We start from the raw sequence: 26,230 nt of genomic DNA on the forward strand, positions 1-26,230 counted from the left end.
TTCAAAGACATCTTAAATCCTGTGGCCTGTTTGAGCAGAGCTATACTGATTTAACTGAGAGTCTTTCTGCCACAGGGTAGAGCAAGTTCCTTGGGATGTAGATGGAACAAGACCCTTCCCGTTTGAGCCTATGCCAGGGTCACAAGCTAAGCAGGCAGACTGCTCTGCCCTTGCTAATTGCTCTTAAATTTAAATCTATTTCAAATCAGCCCAGGGAGATAAATCTTTTTTAGGCCCAGCATTTTTTTTTCCTAAGCATCAGGATTATGCTAAAAAAAGATCTGCAGGAAAAGGGCCACTCATCATCACTGCCACTGCCTGGTCACACTGGTCACAAAAACTGAAACAGGTTTGCACTTGCATTTACTAGTGTGTGAAGGCCCCTGAGCAAAGAAGTAGCCTGGATGAGGTTGAGCCACACTGGGTCTACACTAAGAGGTTTAGCTCCTCATTAAATGTCACCAAAACCTTTTTGTGGTTTAGAAGACTCTGGGACAATTAACTAATAATTCCACTGAGTTATGAGGAATAAGATTTTAGATCCAGGTTATTGAACATAAAATAACTGGATTCTGAAGTACACACACACTGTCTGAAACCACTTGTCCCAAACGGGATCGCGGCAAACAGGAGCCCAACCCGGCAACATAGGGCGCAAGGCTGGAGGGGGAGGGGACACACCCAGGATGGACACCAGTTCATTGCAAGGCACCCCAAGCAGGACTCGAACCCCAGGCCTGCTAGAGAGCAGGACCCGGCCAAGCCTGCCACACCACCACGCCCCCAACTCTGAAGTAATAATTCTTAAAGTAATTGAATTAGGTTTTTAAGGAAAAAAGCTTTTTAGAAGGACACTAAAGCTATACTTCCAGTGAATTATAAGCGTACAGTCTTGAGCAAATAGCTTGACTGACCGAAACAGGGAGCAGTCAATACAAGACATTTATCTTTGTACAAAACCAAGCCAATATTTTATCTAAACACAGGCTACATTATGAATTTGTGCTTTCAAGGTTTTACCAGGCTGGGAGACATGAGAATCTCATACACACAAATTTCCTGAAACCACTTGTCCAAAGCAGGGTCGCAGCAAGGCGGAGCCTAACCCGGCAGCATAGGGCATACGGCCGGAGGGGGAGGGGACACAACCAGACCTACCAGAAAGCAGGACCCGGTCAAGCCCACTGCGCCACTACGTCCCTCGTATGAGAACTAATGATGATTAGTGTTTACAAGTGCTAGATGTAACTGAAACAGAATATAGTATAGAACCTACAAGATACTTTTTGCTACAGAATTGTTTCTACAACTTTTGCATTATTTATAAATCACTATTTATACAGTAATTTTGTAAGTCTTTCATATGTGACTCTTCATCCCGGTGAATTCATGTAAATGCTGGTTTTGTAATGCCTGTAGTGGAATTATAGTTACGCTGCACAGGTAGCAGATCTAAGTTGAGTTACGTATCACCTTTTGTATTTTTCTTAGCTAATGTTTTAAAAATAATCATGTCAATGAAATATATAGTATTTCATAAAATGAAGCCAAACACAGAAGAGTAGCAATCTACAAAAATCCTCAGAGTAGCCTGAATTTTCAAGTGGAAATATATATTGAACCACAAAACCAAATAGGGTTGAAATCAGCTAAGAATGATTCCATCCAGTCCAAAGCTTAGGGAAGTGAAGTACAGGTTACTGTAATTGCCACTTTGTACTATGTACTGTATCTAGAAATTTAGCCCTAGCAACATGTGAATGTGCTGCTAGATATTGCCTTTATGATCTTGTGTTTGGTAGAATAAGGTGTAATTAAATCCCAGATGTACATACTGCCTAAAGTCTACATGAGTTTTCCTATAAGTTAACATGTTAGTTATGACTAGCCATGTCCTTAGCAACTGAGGACTTAGATGAGACCTTTAGTCAAAGATTAATGTACAAGTTAACACCTAGATACCTCTAGTCACTAGTCTAGATAAGCCTGTTAACTAAAAGCTAACATGTATGTTAGCTTCCATATGTCTCAAATCTAGTCTAGATGAGACCTTTAACCACTAGGTAACATGTAGACAAATGTCAGACCAATGAGGTCACAGTATAGTGTGGCAAGGCCTTTGCCTGGAAAAGACCATGGCTAACATGCAACTAATTTCTGGCTTCTGAAAATAGGACCCCTGACTCCAGAGTACATACGTTCTGCAAGTTGTCCTGGTGCTGCGGTAATGAGGACAGCTGAGACTCCGAGTGGTAGAGGGATAGACCCTTCCGTAGAGTCCTCAGCTCACCAAGGTTACACTGCCAAGATGAGAAGAAAAAATGCCTGTGAGGCAACTGTTGCAAGCACAGGAAGTGTCCAAAACAGCATATCCAGGAGGCAAGAAGGGATTACATAACTTTGGCGTCAGTAATGGGTATATGCACTCATTCTTTACAGTATACCAGTTAAATCACAATCCAGACACTTTTTTGACAAAGATAAGGATTGTATTTGGCACAAAAATGTAATTTAGTGCTGTGATCTACACCCAAAGCTCCCTCCAAAAATAAATATACAGTATATGCCAAGCACGGGCAAACTTTATTGGCAAAAAGGAACAGTGGTTTCAAGGTGAAGCTTAACAACAGAAATGCATCGATACTTCACAAGAGTGAGCCACAAAATTAAATGCCACAAAATTACAGCCTCAAGACTTATCACAGAATTGAATCAGCACTTCTCTGACCTCTCTGTGCATAAGCTAACCCCCCTAAGAATCACATACTACATAATTTGGGTTCATTTTTCAGCTCTCAAAGTTTTAGAGCTCCAGATGCAAGTTAAGCTGTTTTTCTTAAAAAAAACAAATCCACAATTTTCCACACAAGATCAACTGTCAGAACAGTCATATCGATTTCAATCACGCTGCTTTATTCAAGCAACACTGAACACAACATTCAAGCTGTGCCACCATGCTGATTATATGTTACATGAATAGGTGCATACAGGCTTTTCCATTATTTAAAAAAATATTGTTGTAAATGATTAAATATAACAAGCAACTACACATTTATAAAGGACTTACAAGACCAGGGGAGAAGAGAATAAGTCCAAAAATTATGAGCTTTGAAAAACTTCTTAAATGTATAGACAGAGTCAGAAGTTCTGAGTGAAAGGCAAAGTCATATTACCACATAAGAGTCACAACCAAAAAACCCTGTGTTTTTGATTTTGGACCTCTTGTGCATGCAACTAAAACAGTGGGCAGAGATGAGGGAGCCTAACAGTCTCGTTGGGATGCAGCAACTGATCAGGTCTTGAAGATATCGATAACCAGATTCATTGAGAGGGTTTTGTAAGGAGTAACCACAGTCTGAAATTTGATCCACGCAGCTTTGGGAAATCAATGCAGAGAGCTGAGGAGAGGGAATACATGGGAACACTTAAGGATGTTAAACACAACTCGTGCAGCAGCATTCTGTATTAGCTAGAGAGGTCTGATGGCAAAGGCAGCAAGGCCACACAATAAGGAGCTGCAATAGCCCTGGACCAGGAGTCGCGTAGAGTTTGTTGTGAGATCAGGTTGGATCCTGCAGACATTATGCAGGATGTCTCTGTAGGACTGGGCTGTGGCTTTGATATGTTAAGAGAAGGACAGTCTTGAGTTAATCATTACTGCCAGGCTCTTAGCTAATGAGACAGGTAAAATGAGCAAGGTGTCCAGTTTAATGAAGAATTCTCAATAGTGGGATGGACCAGCTGAGAGTTGAAAGTTCCCTGTTTTGGACAGATTGAGTTGTAAGTGGTGAGACATCCAGACAGAGATGTCTTATAGGCAGACAGAAAAGTGAAAGTCTGTAGTGCCGGGTGGAGAAAGAGAGGAATAGCTGGGTATCATTGGCATAGCAGTGGCAGGAGACTCCTTGGGAAGCGATGACAGGGTTGAGGGCAGAGGTGTAGCTTGATAAGAGTAGGGGGCCCAGTACCGAACCTAGTGGAACACCAGTTAAGAAAGGCTGAAGGGATGATCTGGCACCCCACCAGACCGCTTGGTAGGATCTGCCTGATAGGTAGGACTCAAACCATTTCAGTACTCTTCCATTGATACCAAGGTGCCCAAGAGAGGATAGTACAATCTGGTGTTTGACTGTGTCAGTCAACAGGTCACTAGTCCTAATTCTGGCAGCCTGAATTCTTTCTTGTATGGATTCAACAAGGTGCTGGAAACATTCCTTAGAGATTCTGGTGCCTGTTGAAATGCTTGTGTCAAGTAATTGTTGTAGATTTGTCAGATGCACATTCATGCTGTGAATCTCCCGTTCTACCACATCTCAAAGGTGATCTATTGGATTCAGATTTTGTGACTGGGAAGGACATTGAAGTACACTAAACTCATTGCCATGTTCTTGAAACCAGTTCGAGATGGCTTGTGCTTTGTGACATGGCAAATTATCCTACTAGAAGTAGCCATTAGAAGATGTTTATGTTGTGAACATAAAGGAATGCACATGGTCATAATGATTGATTAGTATTAACAGGCCCAAAGTGTGCCAAGAAAACATTCCCCACACCATTACACCACCACCAGCAGCCTGAACTGTTAACAGAAGGCAGGTTGGGTCTATGGATTCATGCTGTTAATGCGAAATTCTGACCCTACCATCCACATGTAGCAGCACAAATTGAGATTCATTAGACCGACAAACGTTTTTCCAATCTTCAACTCTCTATATTGTATATCGTCTAGTGTCAAACATTTGTTAGAAATACTACACCATGCGACTAAAAGCACAGTGTATTCATGATTTGCAGACTGAAAAGCATAGGCAGTGGTCATGGGAGCTTTATTTCCTTATAAACATTCATGAGCCAAATGATTAAAGTGTTTCCTTCTAGCATACCATGTACCTTGTCTCACACCCTATGCATACAGGGTATACTCTGTAATTATTTAATGAATGAATGAAAACATGAAAAGACAAGCTAAAATAATTTTTGCTACAATTATATAAAACATTTGCATTTATTCATGTAGCAGATGGTTTTCTCCAAAGTGATGTACATCACATAGAAAATACAATGTGTACATTACATTAGCAGAAAGAGAGAATCAGATGCAGATGCGTGATTCCAAAGTAAAGTTAGTCCATTACTTTCCACCACATGAACCAACATACATCACACAAGTACTGTAGCTGCATAAAACTTTAACCAAAGAGCGACAATTCCTAATCACATTCCTAATATTTTTTAATAATATAATTTATTATATCACAAAATTTTTATACTAACAAAATGAAGGTGTATTACACACCCTGACATTCATGCAGTTTAATTGTTTGTATTTGCTTAGGCTTCATATAATACAGTATCAAGGGATTTTTGACTAACAACATCAACTTATAATGAGGTTGTCAGAATGGAATCCCATCACTGTCACGTCCACGCTCACAACTCAATCGACAGCACCTGACTCCAGTTCACCACCTACCCTTTAAAAGACACTCCGCAACTCCCAGACCTTTGCGGAATCTCGTCAGGGACAACCGCCCTTTCTCCTGACTCTTCGTTCACAAGCTTCGCTAGCTCTTTGTTCACGTTCTCCGGTTTCTCACTCTTCACTTCGTTTCCCGACCACGTCCACGGATCCTCGTTCCTGTCCTGTTTGCCTTTCGACCAACCCTTCGCTAAGTCCCCTGACCTCACCCATGGATCTTCGCTCTGACCCTGACCGCCGATTGACCAACCCTTCGCCTGTCCCCGACACCGAGAACTTGCCTCATCCCTCGTCTCCAGATGAACAACACTGCACTTGGGTCCAGCCATCCCAGGCCCCCATGTTTCACGTGACAATCATAAGTGGAGGACTACCTGTAGAGTTTAAATACTGTACCATATCAAAAACTATTCTGTATTATCATAGGGCTGATAGAGAACATTTGTGCAAGTTTCACAATAAATAAACTATTGTTTTTGCAAAAGATCTCATCTTCTGTCCTGCTTGTCCTAAAAGGGTCGCGGTGGCAGCAGGGAGAGCAGAGAGGCCCAGCCACCCCTGTCCCCCGCAACTTCCTCCAGCTCAGCCTGGGGGATCCCTAGCCGTTCCCAGGCCAACTGTGAGATATAATCCCTCCAGCGGGACCTGGGCCAACCTCGGGGCCTTGTCCCGGTTGGCCGTGCCTGGTATACCTCTAAAGGGAGGCACCCAGGGGGCATCCTTATCAGATGCCCAAACCACCTCAAATGGCTCCTCTCAATGTGGAGGAGTAGCGGCTCTACTCTGAGCTCCTTGTCCGAACTCCTCACCCTGTCACGGAGAGTGAGTCCCAACACCCTGCGGAGAAAACTCATTTCGGCCGCTTGTATCCGCAATCTTATTCTTTCGGTCATCACCCAAAATTGATGACCATAGGTGAGGGTAGGGACGTAGATCAACTGGTAAATGGAGAGCTTTGCCTTATGGCTCAGCTCCCTCTTCACCACTACAGTCCGGTACAGCGACTGCATTACTGCTGCCGCTGCTCCCAGTCTGTAGCTGATCTCACGCTCCCTTCTTCCCTCACTCATGAACAAGACCCCGAGATACTTGAACTCCTCCACCTGGGGCAAAAACTCTCCCCTTACCTGGAGGGGGCACACCATCCTTTTCCGTGAGAGAACCATGGACTCAGACTTTGAGGTGCTGATCCTCATCCCCACCGCTTCACACTCGGCTGCAAACCGTTCCAGTGCATGCTGGAGGCAACCATGTGACTGTGTCAAAAGGACAACATCATCTGCAAAAAGCAGAGACATCACCTTTTGATTCCCACACAGAATGCCCTCCTGACCTCGACTGTGCCTTGATATCCTGTCCATGAAAACCACAAACAGGAGTGGAGACAAGGCACAACCTTGGCAGAGTCCAACACCATGTTACTGTCATGTTGCTGGGGTGAAAGGAGCGATGAACTCAAGTACGTTGCTCTAAAGTCGTTTAATAAGCTGAGAGGTAAGAGTAGCCAAGGGACAGGCAATGGTCAGGCGATGAACAAACATGATCCAATGGAGATCATAGAACCGTAGTCACACAAATCCAAGCGTCCAGCAATGTCCCCACCAAGTACGCCAGTTCCCCATCGACTTGCACCAGAGGGGGAGGAACACTTGCAGCAGACAGCTGGAGGAGAGAGGCACCACGTGGCTTAAAGGGTGACACGTGGATGGTAGGGTGTACCCTCATTCGTGGAGGCAGTTGCAGTCTGTAGGTGACAGGGGTAACCTGGCAGAGTACATTGTACAGCCTAACGCACTGTGGGCTGAGCTTCTTGGAGGGTCGACGCAACCGGAGGTCTCAAGTGGAGAGCCAGACACATTGCCCGGGCAGGAAGGTCAGGGCCCGCCGGTGGCGGTGAGCATGGCGCTTGTTTAGGGCCATGCTTGCCTCAAGGCGGTCTCCGACTGACTGCCATGTCTCGCCACTCTCCTGGTGCCGGTCGTCCATTGCCAGCACCTGGCTTGGAGGGGTCCACCAGAGGAACAAGGCGGGTGGTACCCCAAAACACACTGAAAGGGCGACACCCTGGTGGTGGTGTGGGACAGAGCATTGTGGGTGTATTCAGCCCAGGGCAAAAACCAAGCCCACTGCTGCTGTTTCTGGGCATAATAGGCTTCCAAGTATTGGGAGAAGGGGGGGGTGCAGTGGTGCTGAGGGTTTGGCCTGTGCCTGCTCTCTGGTGGGTCTGGGGTTCAAGTCCTACTTAGGGTGCCTTGTGACAGACTGGCATCCCGTCCTGGGTGTGTCCCCTCCCCCTCCAGCCTTACACCTTGTGTTGCTGGGTTAGGCTCTGGCTTGCCGCGACCCTGCTCGGGATAAGTGGTTTCAGTCTGTGTATGTGTATGTGTGTATCGAGAGATGTCTTGCTGGAGGCATTTGGCCTGGCCGTTAGCCTGAGGATGGTACCCCAATGTAAGACTCACTGTAACCCTCAATCTGTCCCAGAAGGCCCTCCAGAGCCTCAATGTGAACTGTGGTCCATGATCAGAGACGATGTCCTCTGGCAGACCAAACAGCCAAAACACCTGGTGGAACAGGACCTCAGCCATCTCTAAGGCAGTGGGCAGCTTAGGGAGATGGATCAGACAGCAAGCCTTTGAAAACTGGTTAATCAAGGTCCACTGGGAAGTCCACTGCGACATGGGACCACGGACAGGAGGGTATCGGCAAGGGTTCCAACAGGGCTTTAAGCTTCAGCATTGAGATCCTGACCTAGGAGCATGTGACACAGGCCTTGACTTACTCTTGGACATCATGTGGCATGGATGGCTACCAGAAGCACCCCTGCAAAAAGGATAGAGTCTTCTGGACGCTTAGATAGCCTGAGGTGGGAGAGTCATGTGCCCACTGCAACAGATTGGACGCCATCCTGATGGGCACATACTCCTTCCCACTGGGCTTTTCTGGGGGAGCAGCTTCAGAGGCCTAGGCCTTCTGTAGGTCACGGAAGAACTGCCATTGCATGGTGCTGACCAAGCACCCATTGGGGAGAACCGGTTCTGGATTTTCAGGTGCGGGTTCGGGGTTGTGTGCCCAGAAAAGGGCATCTGCCTTAGTATTCTTAGAGCCTGGTGGGTATGATACCATGAACTGGAACCTGGAGAAAAACAGGGCCCAGCGAGCCTGGCGGGCATTAAGTCAGCAGGCATTTTCAAGGTATTCTCGATTTTTGTGGTCTCTCAGGACCAGGAACAGGTGAACGGCACCCTCGACCCAGTGCCTCCAATCCTTGAGTGCCAGTTTGATGGCCAGGAATTCTCAGTTTAGGCACATGGGTAGAGCTTAGGCGGGCTTCCCTGTCTCTGTGAAAGAACCTTACCTACCCCCAAAAGCGAGGCATCCACCTCAACCACAAAAGGCAGGGAGGGGTCGGTGTGTTTGAGACCCAGCATGGAGGTGAACCAAGCCTTCAAGTTCTGGAAGGCCCTTGGTAGCGGTAAGAATGGCAAGGGGGGCCACGAGGATACTAAAATCGCGGATGAACCGGCGATAAAAATTCACAAACCCCAGAAACTGTTGAAGCACCTTCACCGTGGTGGGTCTTAGCCATTCGGTCACAGCACACACCTTTTGAGGATCCATAGCTACTCCCTCTTGATGCAAATAGGTACGCGCACACAGGTTTCTCCAGGGCACCAGTTCTCCCGTACTCTTCCATATCTTAATGACATTCTGATATCATCTTTCTGCCTGGCCCTGCAGAGGTTGTTGGATAATAACACACACACACACACACACACACACACACACACATTTTCAGAACCGCTTGTCCCATACGGGGTCACGGGGAACCGGAGCCTACCCGGGAACACAGGGGCGTAAGGCCAGAGGGGGAGGGAACACACCCAGGACGGGACGCCAGTCCGTCGCAAGGCACCCCAAGCGGGACTTGAACCCCAGACCCACCGGACAGCAGGACTGCAGTCCAACCCACTGCGCCACCGCACCCCCCTGTTGGATAATAACATTTTTGTGAAAGGAAAGTATGGGAGGGGAACCTGGCTCACTTGGTTGCCTGAGGCCCGAGATGCCTTCTGGGAGTTGAAGGAATTGTTTACCACCACCCCAGAGCTACTACACCTGGATTACCCCCCGCCCCCCCATTAATGGTAGAGGTTCATACCTCAGTGGTAGAGGTCGAGGCAGTGCTCTCTCAGTGACAGGAAACTCAACCGAAACTCCATCCTTGCACTCATTTTTCATGGAAAATGTCCCCGGCCGAGAACAATTATGACATTCGGATACATGACTGAGACCCTGAATTGGCTGCCCCGGAACCCATCCTGCCTGACTCATTTTTCATTGCTGCAGTGCAATGGCAATTCCTTCAAGACCTCCAAGTAGCTCTGGAGGTGGAGCCCGGACCCGCTGACTGGCTTAAAGGTAAGGAATGCATCCCAGTGCTACACTTGAGACGCTCCTTTCTTCAGTGGGTGCACGACTCCCCGGCAACAGGGCATCCAGGCTGCTCCAAGACCGCTCCATGATACAGAAGAAGTTCTGGTGGTCCGCCCTCCAAGATGATGTCCAGGAATCTGTGGAGGCTTGCAAGGTCTGTGCACAGTCCAGATCCCTAAACCAGAGGCCTGGCTGTGGTCCCATGTAGCCATCAACTTCATCACAGATCTCCCCCTTCCGAAGGCAACACCGTTATCCTTGTTGTCATTGATTGCTTCTCAAACTCCTGCCACCTGATTCCCATTGCTCAACTCCCCTTCTGCCCAAGATGCAGCTGAACTCCTGTTCCAACACGTCTTTCGCTTCTATAGCCTCCCCAAAGACATCATTTCTGACGGGGCCACAGTTCATGTCCCAGGTGTGGAGAGCGTTCTGGCAACATCTAAGGGTATCCGTCAGCTTGACCTCTTGACCTGGACTTTCTATTGCAGTTATTGCAGCCTCAAGCAAAACAAACAGTCCCAGTTTCTTTCCATGGGCCGAATATGCCCACAACTCACTCACTCATTCCTCCACAGGCTTGTCTTCATTTCAGTGTCTCCTACGTTATCAACCACCCCTGCTCCCTTGGCACCCAGGCCACAGTGAAATACCAACCGTGCACTTCTAGTGTCAGCGAAGCAGGGATGTATAGTGGAAGGTCCAGGAGCATCTACACCAGAGTTGCCAACGGTATAAATAACAGGCAGATAAGTGATGCCGCACCCTGTTGTTTCAACCTAGAAAGAGGGTCTGGTTATCGACCTGGGACATAAACATGAAATTGCCTTCTCGGAATCTCAGTCCCAGGTACCGTACATAGGACTATTCAAGATCATCTAGCAAATCACCCCTGTCACATATGGCTTAGAACTGCCTTCTCACTTCCCCATTTGTCCCACCTTCCATGTGTCCCTGCTCAAGCCCTATAGGACTTCTTGCCTGCAAATGACCCCTAGGACTGTGCCTCCTCCCCCCCATTGGAGGTAGACAGGCCTCCAGCATGCACTGTCCGCTCCCTCCTGGACTCCAAGCACCGGAAAAGGGGCTTGGACTATCTGGCAGACTGGGAAGGGTATGGGCTGGAGGAGTGCAGCTTGGTCCCAGCATGTGACATCCTTGATCCTTCCCTCATCTCTGACTTCCACAGGGACCACCTGGACTGGCTGGCACCTCGTCCCAGGGGACATGCCCCTTCCAGAGGTTGCAGAGCAGTGAGAGCTGCCCATGACGGAGGGTACTGTCACAGCCCCAAGCACATTGCAACCAGGCACACCTTGCAGGAATCAGTGCAGCAGAGAATAATGGGAGCCACACCACCGCTCCCAGGTCACGAAATTGTATCGGAACACCTGTCCCCTCTGTGCACATGACTCCTACCTTGCCTCACTCGACTCCTCACCCTGTGATCCTGCATTTTTGGCCCTGCCCTGCTTCCTCACTCACATTCCTGCCCCTCCCTTGCTGTTCCAGACTCCTTGCCCTACATCCTGACTTCCTTGGTTTCGAGCACCTCAACATCAACCCAGATTTACCCTCAGATCAACGTTCACCACTCAGTTCTTTGAAACACACCTGTTCCTGACCACGATTCTTGCTTTGTCCCTTGGATTTATAACAAACACGCCCGCACTTGGGTCCTGTCTCCTGTCTCCTAGCATCTGGCGTTGACAATATTGTATACCGTGCAATAGGTGTTGTTTTCTCATTCAGAAAACTACATTTAATTTTCTTAATTAACTTAAGGTGATATATTTCTCTCTGGGAATGAGGTACTGTATTTCCATAAGAAATAATGGTAATTCAAAGTGATTTTGAACATGTAGGTCTTAAGCCTGATTTAAAGGTATCCAGAACAGTTCTGATTTTTGGCTTTCTTCACATTTCTCAATGATTGTGATTGTATCAGTTTTTAAAAAATAGGATGACATTTTCCATATCTGGTGAAAAAAATGCATAAACCTTTCTGTGGCTCGGGAATATAACTTATTTTTCCCATTTAGCACTATTTAGTTATTATGACAAAATTTCTATTTAACAGCAGACCTTGAGGAACAAATTAAACCAGAGAAAGCTCTTCATTTACAAAAAAATGTCTACTGTCATGGTTTCCCCACGAAAAGAGGTGACGGACCCAGTTGCAGGTGCTCAAGTGTTTATTCAATGGGGCAGGCAAAATCTCTTGGTCAAAAAAAACAGGCAAAGGGTCACCGAGGAGCAAACGTGGTTATTGGGAAGATCCAAAATACACAGTCAGGAAATGAGCAGGGAGTCAGAAAACCGGGGAGACGATGATGCAAAGGCAGACAAACAAAGGAACAAGGAACACGGAGGGAGTCGAGGAGAACGGGTTTGTACGCAGTGGTTGTAGAATGCTGAACAGTAGGTTCCGCGATCCGTTGTGTCTGGAGCAGCCCTTTATACTCCCATTCCTTGATCAGTGTCACTGGTTGCATGGGAGCGGCGTGACATCTGCATTTATGCCAGTGTATTTAAGATTACAGAGCAAGCAGCAATTTTCACATACCTAAAACCAGAACTCAAGAGGTGTCAGGAAAGGCAACTAAATGCACAAGAATGGTTGGAAACAAGACATTGCTAAACCATAATCAGAGTTATCCACCTAGTTGTTCCCATCTGAGCCACCAATCACCAACATTTAAGGTCACCGTTAGAACCATACATTTTTAAAACATAAGTATACAACAAGCATCAAAGGGTGATGGGAAGTCCCTTCTCACCCCCACAGCTATACTATTAAATTTTTATTATTGCAAATGATAAAGACGATGCTGAGCAATACTCATTGTGTATATGGAAACAGAATCAATATTATAGAAACCACCAAGTCTGCTATTGCTAATGTAATACATTTTATACAAGTAACAAGCTAGTGTCAATGAGATGACTGCAGCTCTTCAAAATGATCCCCTGTATATTGAAGATAGGAAAAGCTACCATACAATCCTGGGGTTCTATTATAATAAAATATGTCTATAAAATGTGTTCCAAATGTATGCTTAATGAAGCAGTTTGGGGTAGAGACTCCAGTGAGTGGAAGAAGTGGTGGACTGGAATGGGAGTCTGTTCTTTCACTCCTTCCACAGAAACTCGGGGGCTTTCCCCCAGCTGCCTACTCCTCCACCTGACTGGTAATACTTTTGCCTATAGCATAAATAAGTGTCTATAAAAAGACAATAAAATCATTCCAACATTATCCCAGGGTTAAGCTCTCAGTATTATGTTTATGGCTTATTAATAGAAAATATTCAGGTCAATATTTTTATGTTACTGTCACACGTTTGCCAACACATTATAATTTTGTAACACAAAAGCTTTAAATAAATTTGAACAAAGGCATAAGGTAAATAAAGAATTCATAATTATAATAATAACATATCATTATTCACCGTTGTGTAAAAAGTTTATCTAAAGCCTGACATGATGCTTTGAGTCTCTCTGACATTTCGAATATCACGTGCCTGTGCAGCCTCCACATTTAGTGACAGCTAAAAGGCGAGCATAAAAATAAAACTGCAATGCCTGAGTGCACTGCTTGCTGATGCGCACAGGCCCAGAATTTGGACATCTGCAGCACCCATGGTGGCTTTAAAGCCTTGCACTGGTCACAAAATATGAGTAGAACCCTCCTTTTCTTAGAGTATATTGTGGTTCCTGCTTCACTGTTCACTGTGTACCCAGTGAGAGAGATCTTTTGTATAATAGGCACCCAGGTATATCTATTTAAAATTTATCTGTGGTAAAGATGTCATTCATATTTTACAGCTGTAGCATGGCAGCACACCTATTTCTCATATAATAGGCCCTTGTATAATGATTCTGTTGTAGTGACTTGTGACTATGTATACTGTTTCTTCCTACGAAGGGCTTATAATTTATTGTAATCACATTTATACCTATTGTGGTTATTTTATTTCATTGTGCAACCCTGTAAACATGGAACAGCATGTGTGCAGTAAACCTCACGTAGGTAATTCCTCACAACAGAACTCTCATCCATGGTTATTAGTTCAGAGTATTCCGTTTGTAAGTTAAATTATCAAAATGTCTCCATGCAGTTTACTGAGTATCCCTTATGCTTGTGAAATAGACTCCCTATATTACTGACAATCTCTTCCATAGCACCAAACACAGACATTTCTTGGCTACTATCATCTTATTTTGCTGTTGCTACATCCATACACTAATATACTGTATTAGTAATAACCTCCCACCAAACTGATAAACGTCTACTACAGCGTAGGAACTGCCTTACATTAATTTCCAATACCAACTCACAGATTACTGCACAATTATTGCATTTGTCACAAACAGGCCAGCAGCGCTTTCCCCATTTTTATGTACTATTTCAGACATCGGTGTAGCACTATACAGTTTCTCCTTTATTTCTCTATTCCAAAATAAAAGGTTTGACTACACCAGTGTCATGCCTCTTCACATCTACAAGCTCACAGGCATAACAATTATAAGCCAAGCAGATTGGACCAGGCTTTCAGTACTTGACATCACCCTACGCATGTTCCTTTTCATCTGCCAATCAGGTGCTGAGATGACTTCAGTACAGTGGTACAGCCACAGTTTTGCCCCATGACTCTGGGTCGTTTCATTTCATGTCCACAGGTGACAACATCCCAGCTATATTTGGATGGGATTCATCCCAATGACCACTACTCTGACAGAATGAGACTGAATCACGTACTTTCTCCAGAACACTGCTGAGATCCATTAGACTTCCCTAACACTGAATAATATGCACATAGAGACAACCAGGTCTGTTGTTAGTGTAGGGAGAGATGTTACTCTATATCATTAAATGGCTATTTTATGTAAAATTCTGCAAACAAGTTTTTTGTGTGTACTTTTGCTTCTCTGCTTCTTTGTGTGTGCATGGTATACATATGTGCATGTGTGCACATACTGTGTTTCAACTCTAATACATGCTACATGTAACCTCATTCTTCAAACACAGTTTTTTCCTTCTCTTTGGTTGTGAGGCAAAGACAGAGATGGAGCTCATGCAGCACTGAATCTTAGCAACTTTTCTACTTGTCCAGATCTTCACCTGCCTGCTCCCTGGGAATCAAACATTTCTCTTCAAATTCCCAAAATTTGTAATATTTTGTTTATGTTTTTATCCAAACATCACTAAAATAATAAAATAATCCTTCTCTTCATGTTTCCTCCTTCAGGATTGTTCAGAGTTTCTTCCATGGAGACTGCAGCTAGTCTGAGGTCATGGCAGTTTCTGAGCAGTTCTTAACTGTAGGGGTGCATTTAGATACTGCTTCATGATGAGTTCTGCAAAACCTTTGCTTAACTGCCTGTAACAACTCAGTAAGCAGCTGAACATTTCAGAAAATTAATTATTCATTCCTTGAGACTTGTTGACCACCCATCTGTTGGAACATTAAAAAGGACACAAAAATTAGCCACCAGAGAACTTGCAGTCTGCTGATCTCTCTCCTTGGTTTGTCTGTAGTGCATTCAGCATCCCACCTGCAGGAAGGGGGGTGTAGCATGCTGGAACTCATGTATTTGGGATTGTTGTCTGACACATTATTTACTATTGCAGTAGGTGCACTGCAGGGAAAACTTTGCCTAGTGGAAAAAAAAAACATTCCAAATGGGGCAAGTCCTCAAACTGCAAGGCTGCAAATTTCAGTTTCAGAGCTGCAGCAAAGTCTACCTTAATTATTGAAAAACCCTTTTGAGATTGAAGAGTAACTGGAAACAACCAACCCATGCTTTATATAATGTTTCACTGGATGCAGAATGATACCAAATATGCTCTCTGGTAGTATTTTACAGCTACTCAAATAGCTGACATAAGCTCACTGTCAGAACCTTCAGCCTCACCGTAGTATGAAAGGAGCTTTGACAGCATCTGATAGGACTATCAGAAACTAACAACTGTACAGACAGACTGTACAGGTTTGATTGTATAAATGTGTGAGACCCAAGGTCAACTTGAGGTCATGTGGCACAGTCCCATTGCTGTCAAAGTACCAGCCCTGGATCCTGAGCCCTCTTTTGATGAAGCCATCTCGAGAATTTCTCAACTACAAAGGCAACTCTGCAACAGCTTTGCACTGAAAAAGAATGTTCTAACACTTATATTTCATTAGAGATCAGAAAAATATGTGAGATATTTGAGAAATTTTGGAGTACCTGTAAGGTTTATTCCCATAATAATAAAATCACAACTTCAAGAAAAATCCAGCTTGAGAAAACACAGACATAGGGGTTATGGCTTTATTCTGTTCATCTCTGACTGAATCAGTGTTTCTGTTCATCTTAAAAAAAACTAACTCAGAAGGTAGAGCACGGTGAATGGATGTGAAACTTCACACATTTTCCCAAAAATCTGGTTAAAGGACCAGTGATGGATGATTCAAAGTGACCATACAACAAAGTCACATGAAAGCATTGCTGATATAATCCTAGAAACCATTTTTATCATATTTCACACTTTTTTGATTAATTAAAATATATTTAACTAGTCCCGCAATCATGACACTGAACTCCACAGTAACTGAAACATTTCAAACAACATCAACATGTGCACAAGTCAATCCACTGGTGCAGGGCAGCCACTGCACTCCATACGCACTGCTACATTTTTAAATATTCATCTGTACCCTTGATGGATAATGAAAACGTACATGAAAAAGATGTCTGCTCCTCTGAAGTGTACACCATGTTTCATTTATCAGTGTGAGACACAGAGATGCTTGCCAGGGCAAGATTCCTACAGTGTGCAGCTATCAGACCGCTTGTGAAACTGGAAATCAGGACCCCACTTCCTGTTACAACAAGCAGTTCTATTCCCACAAAGACCTTCAGTTATTCTGCTACATACCAGAGAGTTTACTTAACTTCAACCAAACTAATTTATTAAAAGTATGCTATTCTGAGAAAACTTTTCATGTAGATGTGTAAAAAAGTAACACTGAACTCAAAATAGTAGCTGGCCTATTTAACATACAAGATTTCTTGGAAAGTAATTACACACTACATCTCAAACTGTTAAATGGCCTATAGTATCAGGTTCCTGCCTACATAAGAGTTAAGTCATAAAGTGATGAAGGAGATGGAATGTGTAGTAAAATTCTATTAGCACTCAGTTGTTTTCAATCAAAGGCAAAATATGTTCCTTAATATAAGTGTTTGTTAAGATATAGACAAAGCAGCATGGCGACATCAGAAATGAAGCCTGGGACCAGAAGCAGAATTCAAGTGATGGGAGCAGACAAGACAGAAAATCAGGACAAGAACAAACAAAAAGTATGAAAACTTCAAAAATAGAACCAGAGGAGGAGTCGTTTATTTGTCATTTGCACAGTTATACTGGATACACTGACCACTGAAATGCTTGTGATGAGGCTCAGATTCAAAAATCGACGATACAAGCATATATTAGACATGAACATACATAAACAGACACATATTTGAACAAACACATATTTAGACAAGATGTGCTAATAAGTAAAGCAGAACAATAAATACAAGCACAATAAGTAGTAAAAAGTAAAACTGAATAGTAAATAGTGAATACTGAATAGTAAATATCTAGGTGTCCAGAAGTGGCAGTAATATAGTGTCAGTAATAAAGTGTAGCAGTGCTAGTTGAAGGACTACTGGCTGTTACGTAGAATGATGGCTTGAAGGTAATAGCTGTTTTTCAGTCTGATTGTCTGTGATTGGATGCAACGGTAGGACCTGCGAGACGGCAGTGTCGCAAACAGGTGGTGAGCAGGGTGAGTGCATCCATCCATCCATCCATCTTCCTCCGCTTTTATCCGGGGCCGGGTCGCGGGGGCAGCAGTCCGAGCAGAGTCCTCCAGACTTCCCTCTCCCCGCACACCTCCTCCAGCTCCTCTGGGGGAACCCCAAGGCGTTCCCAGGCCAGCCGGGAGACATAGTCTCTCCAACGTGTCCTGGGTCTGCCCCGAGGCCTCCTCCCAGTGGGACAAGCCCGGAACACCTCCCCAGGGAGGCGTCCAGGAGGCATCCGGAACAGATTCCCGAGCCACCTCAACTGGCTCCTCTCGATGCGGAGGAGCAGCGGCTCTACTCCGAGCTCCTCCCGGGTGACTGAGCTCCTCACCCTATCCCTAAGGGTGCGCCCAGCCACTCTGCGGAGGAAACTCATTTCTGCCGCTTGTATCCGCGATCTCATTCTTTCGGTCATGATCCAGAATTCATGACCATAGGTGAGGGTAGGAACGTAGATCGACCGGTAAATTGAGAGCTTCGCCTTACGACTCAGCTCCCTCTTCACCACAACAGACCGGTACAATGACCGCATTACTGTGGACGCCGCACCGATCCGTCTGTCAACCTGCCGCTCCATTTTTCCCTCACTCGTGAACAAGACCCCGAGATACTTAAACTCCTCCACTTGAGGGAGCAACTCCCCCCTAACCCGGAGGGGGAAATCCACCTTTTTCCGACTGAGAACCATGGCCTCGGATTTGGAGGTGCTGATTCTCATCCCCGCCGCTTCGCACTCGGCTGCAAACCTCCCCAGTGTACGCTGCAAGTCTTGACTTGATGAAGCCAACAGGACCACATCGTCCGCAAAAAGCAGAGACGAGATCTCGCAGCCACCAAAACAGACACCCTCCGTTCCCTGGCTGCGCCTAGACATTCTGTCCATGAAGATAATGAACAGAATCGGTGACAAAGGGCAGCCCTGGCGGACTCCAACATGCACCGGGAACAGGTCTGACTTACTGCCGGCAATGCGAATCAAGCTCCTGCTCCGGTCATACAGGGAACGAACGGCCCGTAGCAGCGAGCCCCGAACCCCATAATCCCGAAGTACCTCTCACAGGATGCCACGAGGGACACGGTCGAATGCCTTCTCCAGGTCCACAAAACACATATGGACTGGTTGGGCAAACTCCCACGAACCCTCCAGCACCCTAGTGAGGGTATAGAGCTGGTCCAGTGTTCCACGGCCAGGGCGAAAACCGCATTGCTCCTCCTGAATCCGAGGTTCGACTATCGGTCGGATTCTCCTTTCCAGTACCCTGGCATAGACTTTCCTAGGGAGGCTAAGGAGTGTGATCCCCCGGTAGTTGGAACACAATCTCCGGTCCCCCTTCTTAAAAAGAGGGACCACCACCCCGGTCTGCCAGTCCAGAGGCACCGTTCCCGAACTCCACGCGATGCTGCAGAGGCGTGTCAGCCAAGACAGCCCCACAACATCCAGAGACTTGAGAAACTCGGGGCGGATCTCATCCACCCCCGGAGCCTTGCCACCAAGGAGTTTTTTGACTACCTCAGCAACTTCAGCCAGGGTAATGGACGAGTCCCCCTCCAAGTCCCCAGCCTCAGCTTCCTCTACGGAAGGCGTGTCGGAGGGATTGAGGAGATCCTCAAAGTACTCCTTCCACCGCCCGAGAACATCCTCAGCTGAGGTCAGCAGCGCACCACTTCCACTGTAAACAGTGTTCGTGGAACACCGCTTCCACCCTCTGAGTCGCCGGACGGTTTGCCAGAATCTCTTTGAGGCCGACCGAAAGTCTTCCTCCATGGCCTCACCGAACTCCTCCCAAGCCCAAGTTTTTGCCACGGCGACTGCCAGAGCCGTGCTCCGTTTGGCCCGTCGGTACCTGTCAGCTGCTTCAGGAGTCCCATGAGCCAGCCAGGCCCGATAGAACTCCTTCTTCAGCTTGACGGCATCCCTTACTTCCGGTGTCCACCACCGTGTTCGGGGATTGCCGCCGCGACAGGCGCCGGAGACCTTATGGCCGCAGCTCCGAACCGCCGCCCCGACAATGGAGGTGCGGAACATAGTCCATTCAGACTCGATGTACCTCCCTCGGGACCTGGTTGAAGCTCTGTCGGAGGTGGGAGTTGAAGACCCTCTCTGACAGGGGCCTCCGCCAAACGTTCCCAACAGACCCTCACCATGAGTTTGGGCCTGCCAGGTCTGTCCAGCTTTTTCCCCCTCCATCGAATCCAACTCACCACCAGGTGGTGATCAGTTGACAGCTCAGCCCCTCTCTTCACCCGAGTGTCCAAGACATATGGCCGAAGGTCAGAAGAAACGACTACAAAGTCGATCATCGACCTCCGACCTAGGGTGTCCTGGTGCCAAGTGCACTGATGGACACCCTTATGCATGAACATGGTGTTCGTTATGGATAAACCGCGACTAGCACAGAAATCCAATAACAACTCACCGCTCGGGTTCAGATCAGGGAGGCCGTTCCTCCCAATCACGCCCCTCCAGGTGTCACTGTCGCTACCCACGTGGGCGTTAAAGTCCCCCAGTAGAACGACAGAGTCCCCAGTGGGAGCACTTTCCAGCACGCTCTCCAGGGACTCCAAGAAGGCCGGGTACTCTACGCTGCCGCTAGGCGCATAAGCACAAACGATAGTGAGAGACCGTTCCCTGACCCGAAGGCGCAGGGAGATGACCCTCTCATTCACCGGGGTAGACTCCAACACATGGCGGCTAAACTGGGGGGCTATTAATAAGCCCACACCCGCCCGCCGCCTCTCACCCTGGGCAACGCCAGAATAGTGGAGAGTCCACCCTTGGTCGAGAAGAGTGGTTCCAGAACCCAAGCTGTGAGTGGAAGTGAGCCCGACTATATCTAGACGGTATCTCTCAACTTCCCGCACCAGCTCAGGCTCCTTCCCCGCCAGTGAGGTGACATTCCAAGTCCCAAAAACCAGAGTTGGCGCCCGAGGTTTGGATCGGCCGGGCACTCGGCCCTGACCACCGCCCAAATCACAATGCACCGGCCCCTTACGGTTTCTCCGGCAGGTGGTGAGCCCACCGAAGAGCGGCTCCACGTCATGGCTTCGGGCTGAGCCCGGCCAGGCCCCGTGGGCATAGACCTGGCCACCAGGCGCTCGCATGCGAGCCCCCCCCCCAGGCCTGGCTCCAGGGTGGGGCCCCGGTGACCCCATACCGGGAGGGGTAAACGAAAGCCTTGATTTTTTCTTCATAAGGGGTTTTTGAACCGCACTTTGTCTCGTCTGTCATCCAGGACCTGTCTGCCATGGGAGACCCTACCAGGGGCATATAGCCCCAGACAACATAGCTCCTGGACTCATTCAGGCACAGGGTGAGTGTAGTATCTGTGATTTCCTGTAATCCACAATCACCCCCTTGGTCTTGCTGACATTCAGAGAGAGACTGTTTGTCTCCTCTCTGTAGGATGTCTTTTCACCATTGGTGATGAGTCCTAGGATGGTTGTGTCGTCAACAAACTTGAAATGATGTTGGAGTTGTGCTTATCAGAGTAGTCATAGGTGAACAGGGAGTACAAGAGGGGGCTGAGTACAGAACCCTGTGGGGCACCAGTGCTGTGTGTGAGTGTGGAGGATGTGTGGCTGCCAATCCTGACCACCTGGGATCTGCCCATCAGGAAGTCCAAAATCCAGTTACACAGTCCCAGATCCTTCAACTTAGCTATGGATTTGGTAGGGATGATGGAATTCAATGTACAGCTATAATCAATAAACAACCAAGTATGAGAGAGAATGAAAGAAGCTCAGTGTTTGCCAGTAACATTGTTTCATGCAATTGCTCCAGCCTCCTCCTTGTCTTTTATAGCTTCTGCCTTTTAATAATCCCTTTCGCGATTAAGAACAAGTGAGCTGATTCCTGACAGGTGACTCAGAGTTCGACCTCTGATTGTCACTGCAACTACAAGTCATGACAGTACACCCCCTCCAGGAGTGGTCCCAGTCACTCTTGGTCAGTGGTAAGGCAATCGTCCCCTAGGGGGAGGAGCTGGATGGTCAGGGTGAGGCCTATGAAAGTCCTCAGTTGGAGTCAGGTCCAGGATATCTCGGGCAGGCACCTATGACATCTACTCTGGGCCAAACCCCTCCAAGTCCGCCAGGTATTAGATCGTGCGAGCCCAGTGTTTGGAGTCCAAGAGAGATTGTTTTATGCTGGGGAACCATCCACATTAATGTGTGAGGGCGGAGAGGTGACGGACTGACCATGTTAGACTGAAGTTCAATAACATTAAAGCATGGTGATGTTAATTGTATGGCAGGCCTTAGAAAAATGGTGTATCACTATCAGAGTACAATTTGTTTCCCTTCGAAGCAACCACAGGATGCTCCAAGCTTGGTGAGTTGTGGACCCAATATAATAGCTGGGAACGGAATGCCAACAGGACATACTCCTTAATAATTGACTTTCCAGGTGGTTCAGGTCCCTGTGCTTAAGTTACCTGGATGTCATCCAGTAGGGCCCACCTAATTACAGTGACAAAACATTAGAAGGGCATTATGGTGTCCAGTGACTCCTGTCTGGATTGGACCTCAGATAATCGAGAGAGAGCATCTGCATTGCCATTCTCTAACCAGGGACAATAGTTAATCGTGAAATGGAAATGTGCCCTCCACTAGTGCCTCCATTCCTCCAATGTGAGTTTTATGGCTAACAACTCCTGATTACCTATAACGTAATTACTTTCAGCAGGGGACAACTTCCATGAGAAAAAAAACACAAAGGTACAATTTTAGAGAGTTCCCCAGCCTCTGTGATATTATTGCCCCTACTCCTACTTCAAAGACATCCTCTTTCACTACGAAAGGCAATGTGGGAGTGTTTCAAGATAGGCGTTGTGGTAAAACATTGTTTCAGCTCCTCAAAGGCCTGAATGGCTTTGGGATTCCAGTGCAGGCACCTAGGTGACTTGTGCAATAATGATGTCAATGGGGCTGCTTTTGCACTGAATGCCTGAGTAATAAACGGGACAACTGGTAGTATACTGGTTAGAGCTACTGCCTTTGGATCCAAAAGGTTGTAAGTTCAACCCCCACCTCTGGCTGTAATACCCTTGAGCAAGGTACTTACCCTAAATTGCTCTAGTAAAATTACCCAGCTCTATAAATGAGTAAATAATTGTAACCTTAACACTATAAGATGCTTTGGAGAAAAGCATTAGCTACATAAGTAAATGTAAAGCATCTATAAACATTTTCAAAGCTCAAGAACTGTTGTTGGCCTTTCATAGCTTTAGGCTGTGGCCTGGAGAGCACTGCAGGAGACATTTTTAGGATCCATTGACACACCCTTGGGGATTAGAATGAAACCTAAGTACATACACACACACGTACATACACGTACATACACACACACACACACACACACACACACACACACACACACATATTTTCTGAACCGCTTGTCCCATATGGGGTTGCGGGGAACCGGAACCTACCCGGCAATACAGGGCGTAAGGCCGGAGGGGGAGGGGACACACCCAGGACGGGATGCCAGTCCGTTGCAAGGCACCCCAAGGGGGACTCGAACCCTAGACCCACTGGAGAGCAGGACCCAGTCCAACCCACTGCTCCACCGCACCCTCCCTGAAACCTAAGTATTGAACAGTATATTTATGAAACTGACATTTTTCTCCTTTAACATACTGTTGATTGACCAACAGCCTTTGCAACACCTCCCTTACATGCTGTACATGTGCTTAATATGACTGTAAGAATATCAAAATATTGTCCAAATAGACCAACACATACTTATTAATCATGTCCCACAATATGAAACACGGAGGGTGCATTTGCCAGGCCAAATAGCATAACCAGATAGTCATAATGCCCTAAGGCCGTGCTAAATTCCATCTTCCACTCATCCCCTTCCCTAATCCTAATCAAGTTACATGCCCTCCTCAGGTCCAGTTTGGTAAAAAAAAATCTTAGTCCCATTAACCTGCTCAAGAGTCAAAGTGCCAGTAAAACAGAGGAACTTGTGGTAGGTGGTGATGCCAAAACCCTTGACACAATCACACCATTCTTTACCACAAATGGTATTAGTTTCAAGTGTACAGATTGTGTAAAGGATTTGGGTGTCCTATTGGATGGAAAGCTGTCATTTGTATCTCATGTAAATGCTTTGACTAAGTTGTGCTTCCTTCAATTAAGAAACATTGCTACATTATGGTGATTCCTATGTAGACAGGATGCTGAAAATTGGTTCATGCTTTTGTTTCAAGCAGGCTGCTTTGCTATCACGCTGTCCATACCAGAATGTATCCAGGCTATAGTTCGTACAAAATGCTGCTGCGAGAATTGTCACTAGAACTAGGAAGTATGACCATATAACACCGGTACTTAAATCGTTGCATTGGCTCCTGGTCATTTCTAGGGTTGATTATAAAATCCTACTTTTGACCTATGAGGCAGTACATGGCATTGCTCCAGCATACCTTTGTGAGATTATCGATTATTATATCTCAGAACGATATCTTTGTTCATTGGATGTGGGTTACCTTAAAGTACCAATGATCGATAAGACCTCATTAGAAGGTTGCGCCTTTAGTTATAGAGCACCTAAACTATGGAATACTCTACCAGTTACTGTCAGAAATGCCCAGTCCATATCGGTCATCAAATCCAGACTAAAGACTTACATGTTTACTCAGGCATTCCATCTCGAAATGTAATTTCACTTGGCCCTCTATACCAATGCAAATTAAATTTACTTGTTTAAGATACAAATAACTAACTATTTCTTCTTCTTGAGCAGTCTTCCTACATAAGACCTGAGGAGGCCTGCCGGCAGTCACAGACGCACCCCATGCCAACTGAAGATGATGACCAACTGCAATGATGGACGAGATGTCTCATGCTGAACTGGGAATTCAACCTATCATACAGCAACAATATCATTATTACTTGTAAAGTGGCTTAGAAGTCTTATTTAATCTAGAATGCCCAGGAGGGGTGGGCAGCCACTGGCCCTAGGACCCCCAGAGGTTTTTTTCTCCCTTAATTTTCAGTTGGGAATTTTTTGTTCCTTTTCTCCATGGTCAGTGGGCATACTTATAGCTCTATACTTTTGCATTATGTTGTGATAGTCAGTAGTCAACTCTCTTCTTTGTTTCTTTATTTGATGTATTTGTTTTTCATGCCATATGCTTCTGTTAAAGCACTCTGTGTCACTGCATGAGAAGAGCACTCTATAAAAATAAATTGAATTGAAAAAGTGATTAGAGGCAAGAGGTGAAGATTTCACAGTGATAGCATTTTACCCCTATAATCAATATAGGATGTAGGCTACCATCTTCTTCCCCAGGTTTCAGACCTCATGTACAGTATATAAGTTTCCATTGTCTTTTGTTCTGGTTGGAAAGGGTGTACACTTTCCCCCTAGAGGGAGTGAAACCTGGCAAAAGATCAATACATCGGTGGATGTAGCTCTTCATGGAATTGTGAGACGTGGGTGAGCACTGCTTTCCCCGGGCAAGCAATCATGAGCAACTCACCAAGGGTAGACTACGATTACTGGGTTGTATAGTGATGTAATTAGAAAAAAACTGTATACTGCCACGCCCACACCTCCAAGCCGACACGGAACACCTGGGACGCAACGCAGACTGCAGCATAAAAGGCTGCGTCAGACCAGCAGCTGATGCGGAACCTTGTTCAGCCTCCTCGTTTGCGACCTTCTAGCCATTTCCTGTTCCCGAACGCCTTCCCCAATCCCGTCCCTTGTTACCCTGATCCTGTGCCTCTTTATGATCATCGACCTGTTGCCTGTGTACCGACCTCGCCTTTTGGATTCTCCCTGTTACGACGTTCACACCTCGAAGACCATTCGCCCGTTCCCTGACCTCTTCTCTTGGATTTCCCCGAAGACACCACGTGTACCGCTCTGCGCTTGGGTCCGCCGCTTCCTTCCAGACCCAGCCATGACAGAAGGTTCCGCCTCATATACGGACCCAGCGGAGCTGAACCGTCTACAGGCGGAGTTGGGCTCTCGCGAAGCACGCTTGACAGGTATAGAACAGGCGCTCAACAACCTTATCACCGCCTACAACCAAGTGGTAAGCGTGCTGAAAACGTCGCGGGCGCTCACACCGCCCATTGAGAAACGCGCAGCCGATCCTGCAGCGCCTGACTCGTCAAACGCAACACCGTCTCTATCACACGGTTTCCACTTGTCTCCCCCGACCCACTTTGACGGGACCCCGGCGCAATGTGCAGGTTTCTTGTTTCAATGTGAACTCATTTTTTCCAGTATGCCCCTTGTTTACAGCACCGAAAATGGCAAGGAACCGGCTCTTGAACTGCGCATATGTGCTGGGTGAGCCATTTGTCCAGAGTGCTGTCGCCCAATCAAGCGCTCTGCCCGTGAGCAGAGAGAGTATGTAGGTGATCCGGCTCTGTTCGCTGCTGTACTCAGTCCAAGGCTTCGAATCAGAGTCCGGCAGGGCTCCTGGAACCCCTGCCAGTACCCAACCGTCCCTGGATGCA

General features: G+C 46.5%; 1 protein-coding gene across 1 annotated transcript in view; it reads right to left on the reverse strand.

Annotated features, from left to right (window-relative positions):
• Positions 1–26,230, reverse strand: part of LOC108920389 (coiled-coil domain-containing protein 85C-A-like) — a 90,804-nt gene that overhangs the window by 16,320 nt on the left and 48,254 nt on the right. The window contains exon 4 of the mRNA XM_029255315.1: positions 2,199–2,300. Within this exon, the coding sequence (XP_029111148.1) occupies positions 2,199–2,300 (102 nt within the window). The remainder of the gene's footprint in view (positions 1–2,198; positions 2,301–26,230) is intronic.

Source organism: Scleropages formosus, chromosome 1 (assembly GCF_900964775.1).
Source record: "Scleropages formosus chromosome 1, fSclFor1.1, whole genome shotgun sequence".
In the NCBI taxonomy this organism is placed as follows: Eukaryota; Metazoa; Chordata; class Actinopteri; order Osteoglossiformes; family Osteoglossidae; genus Scleropages; species Scleropages formosus.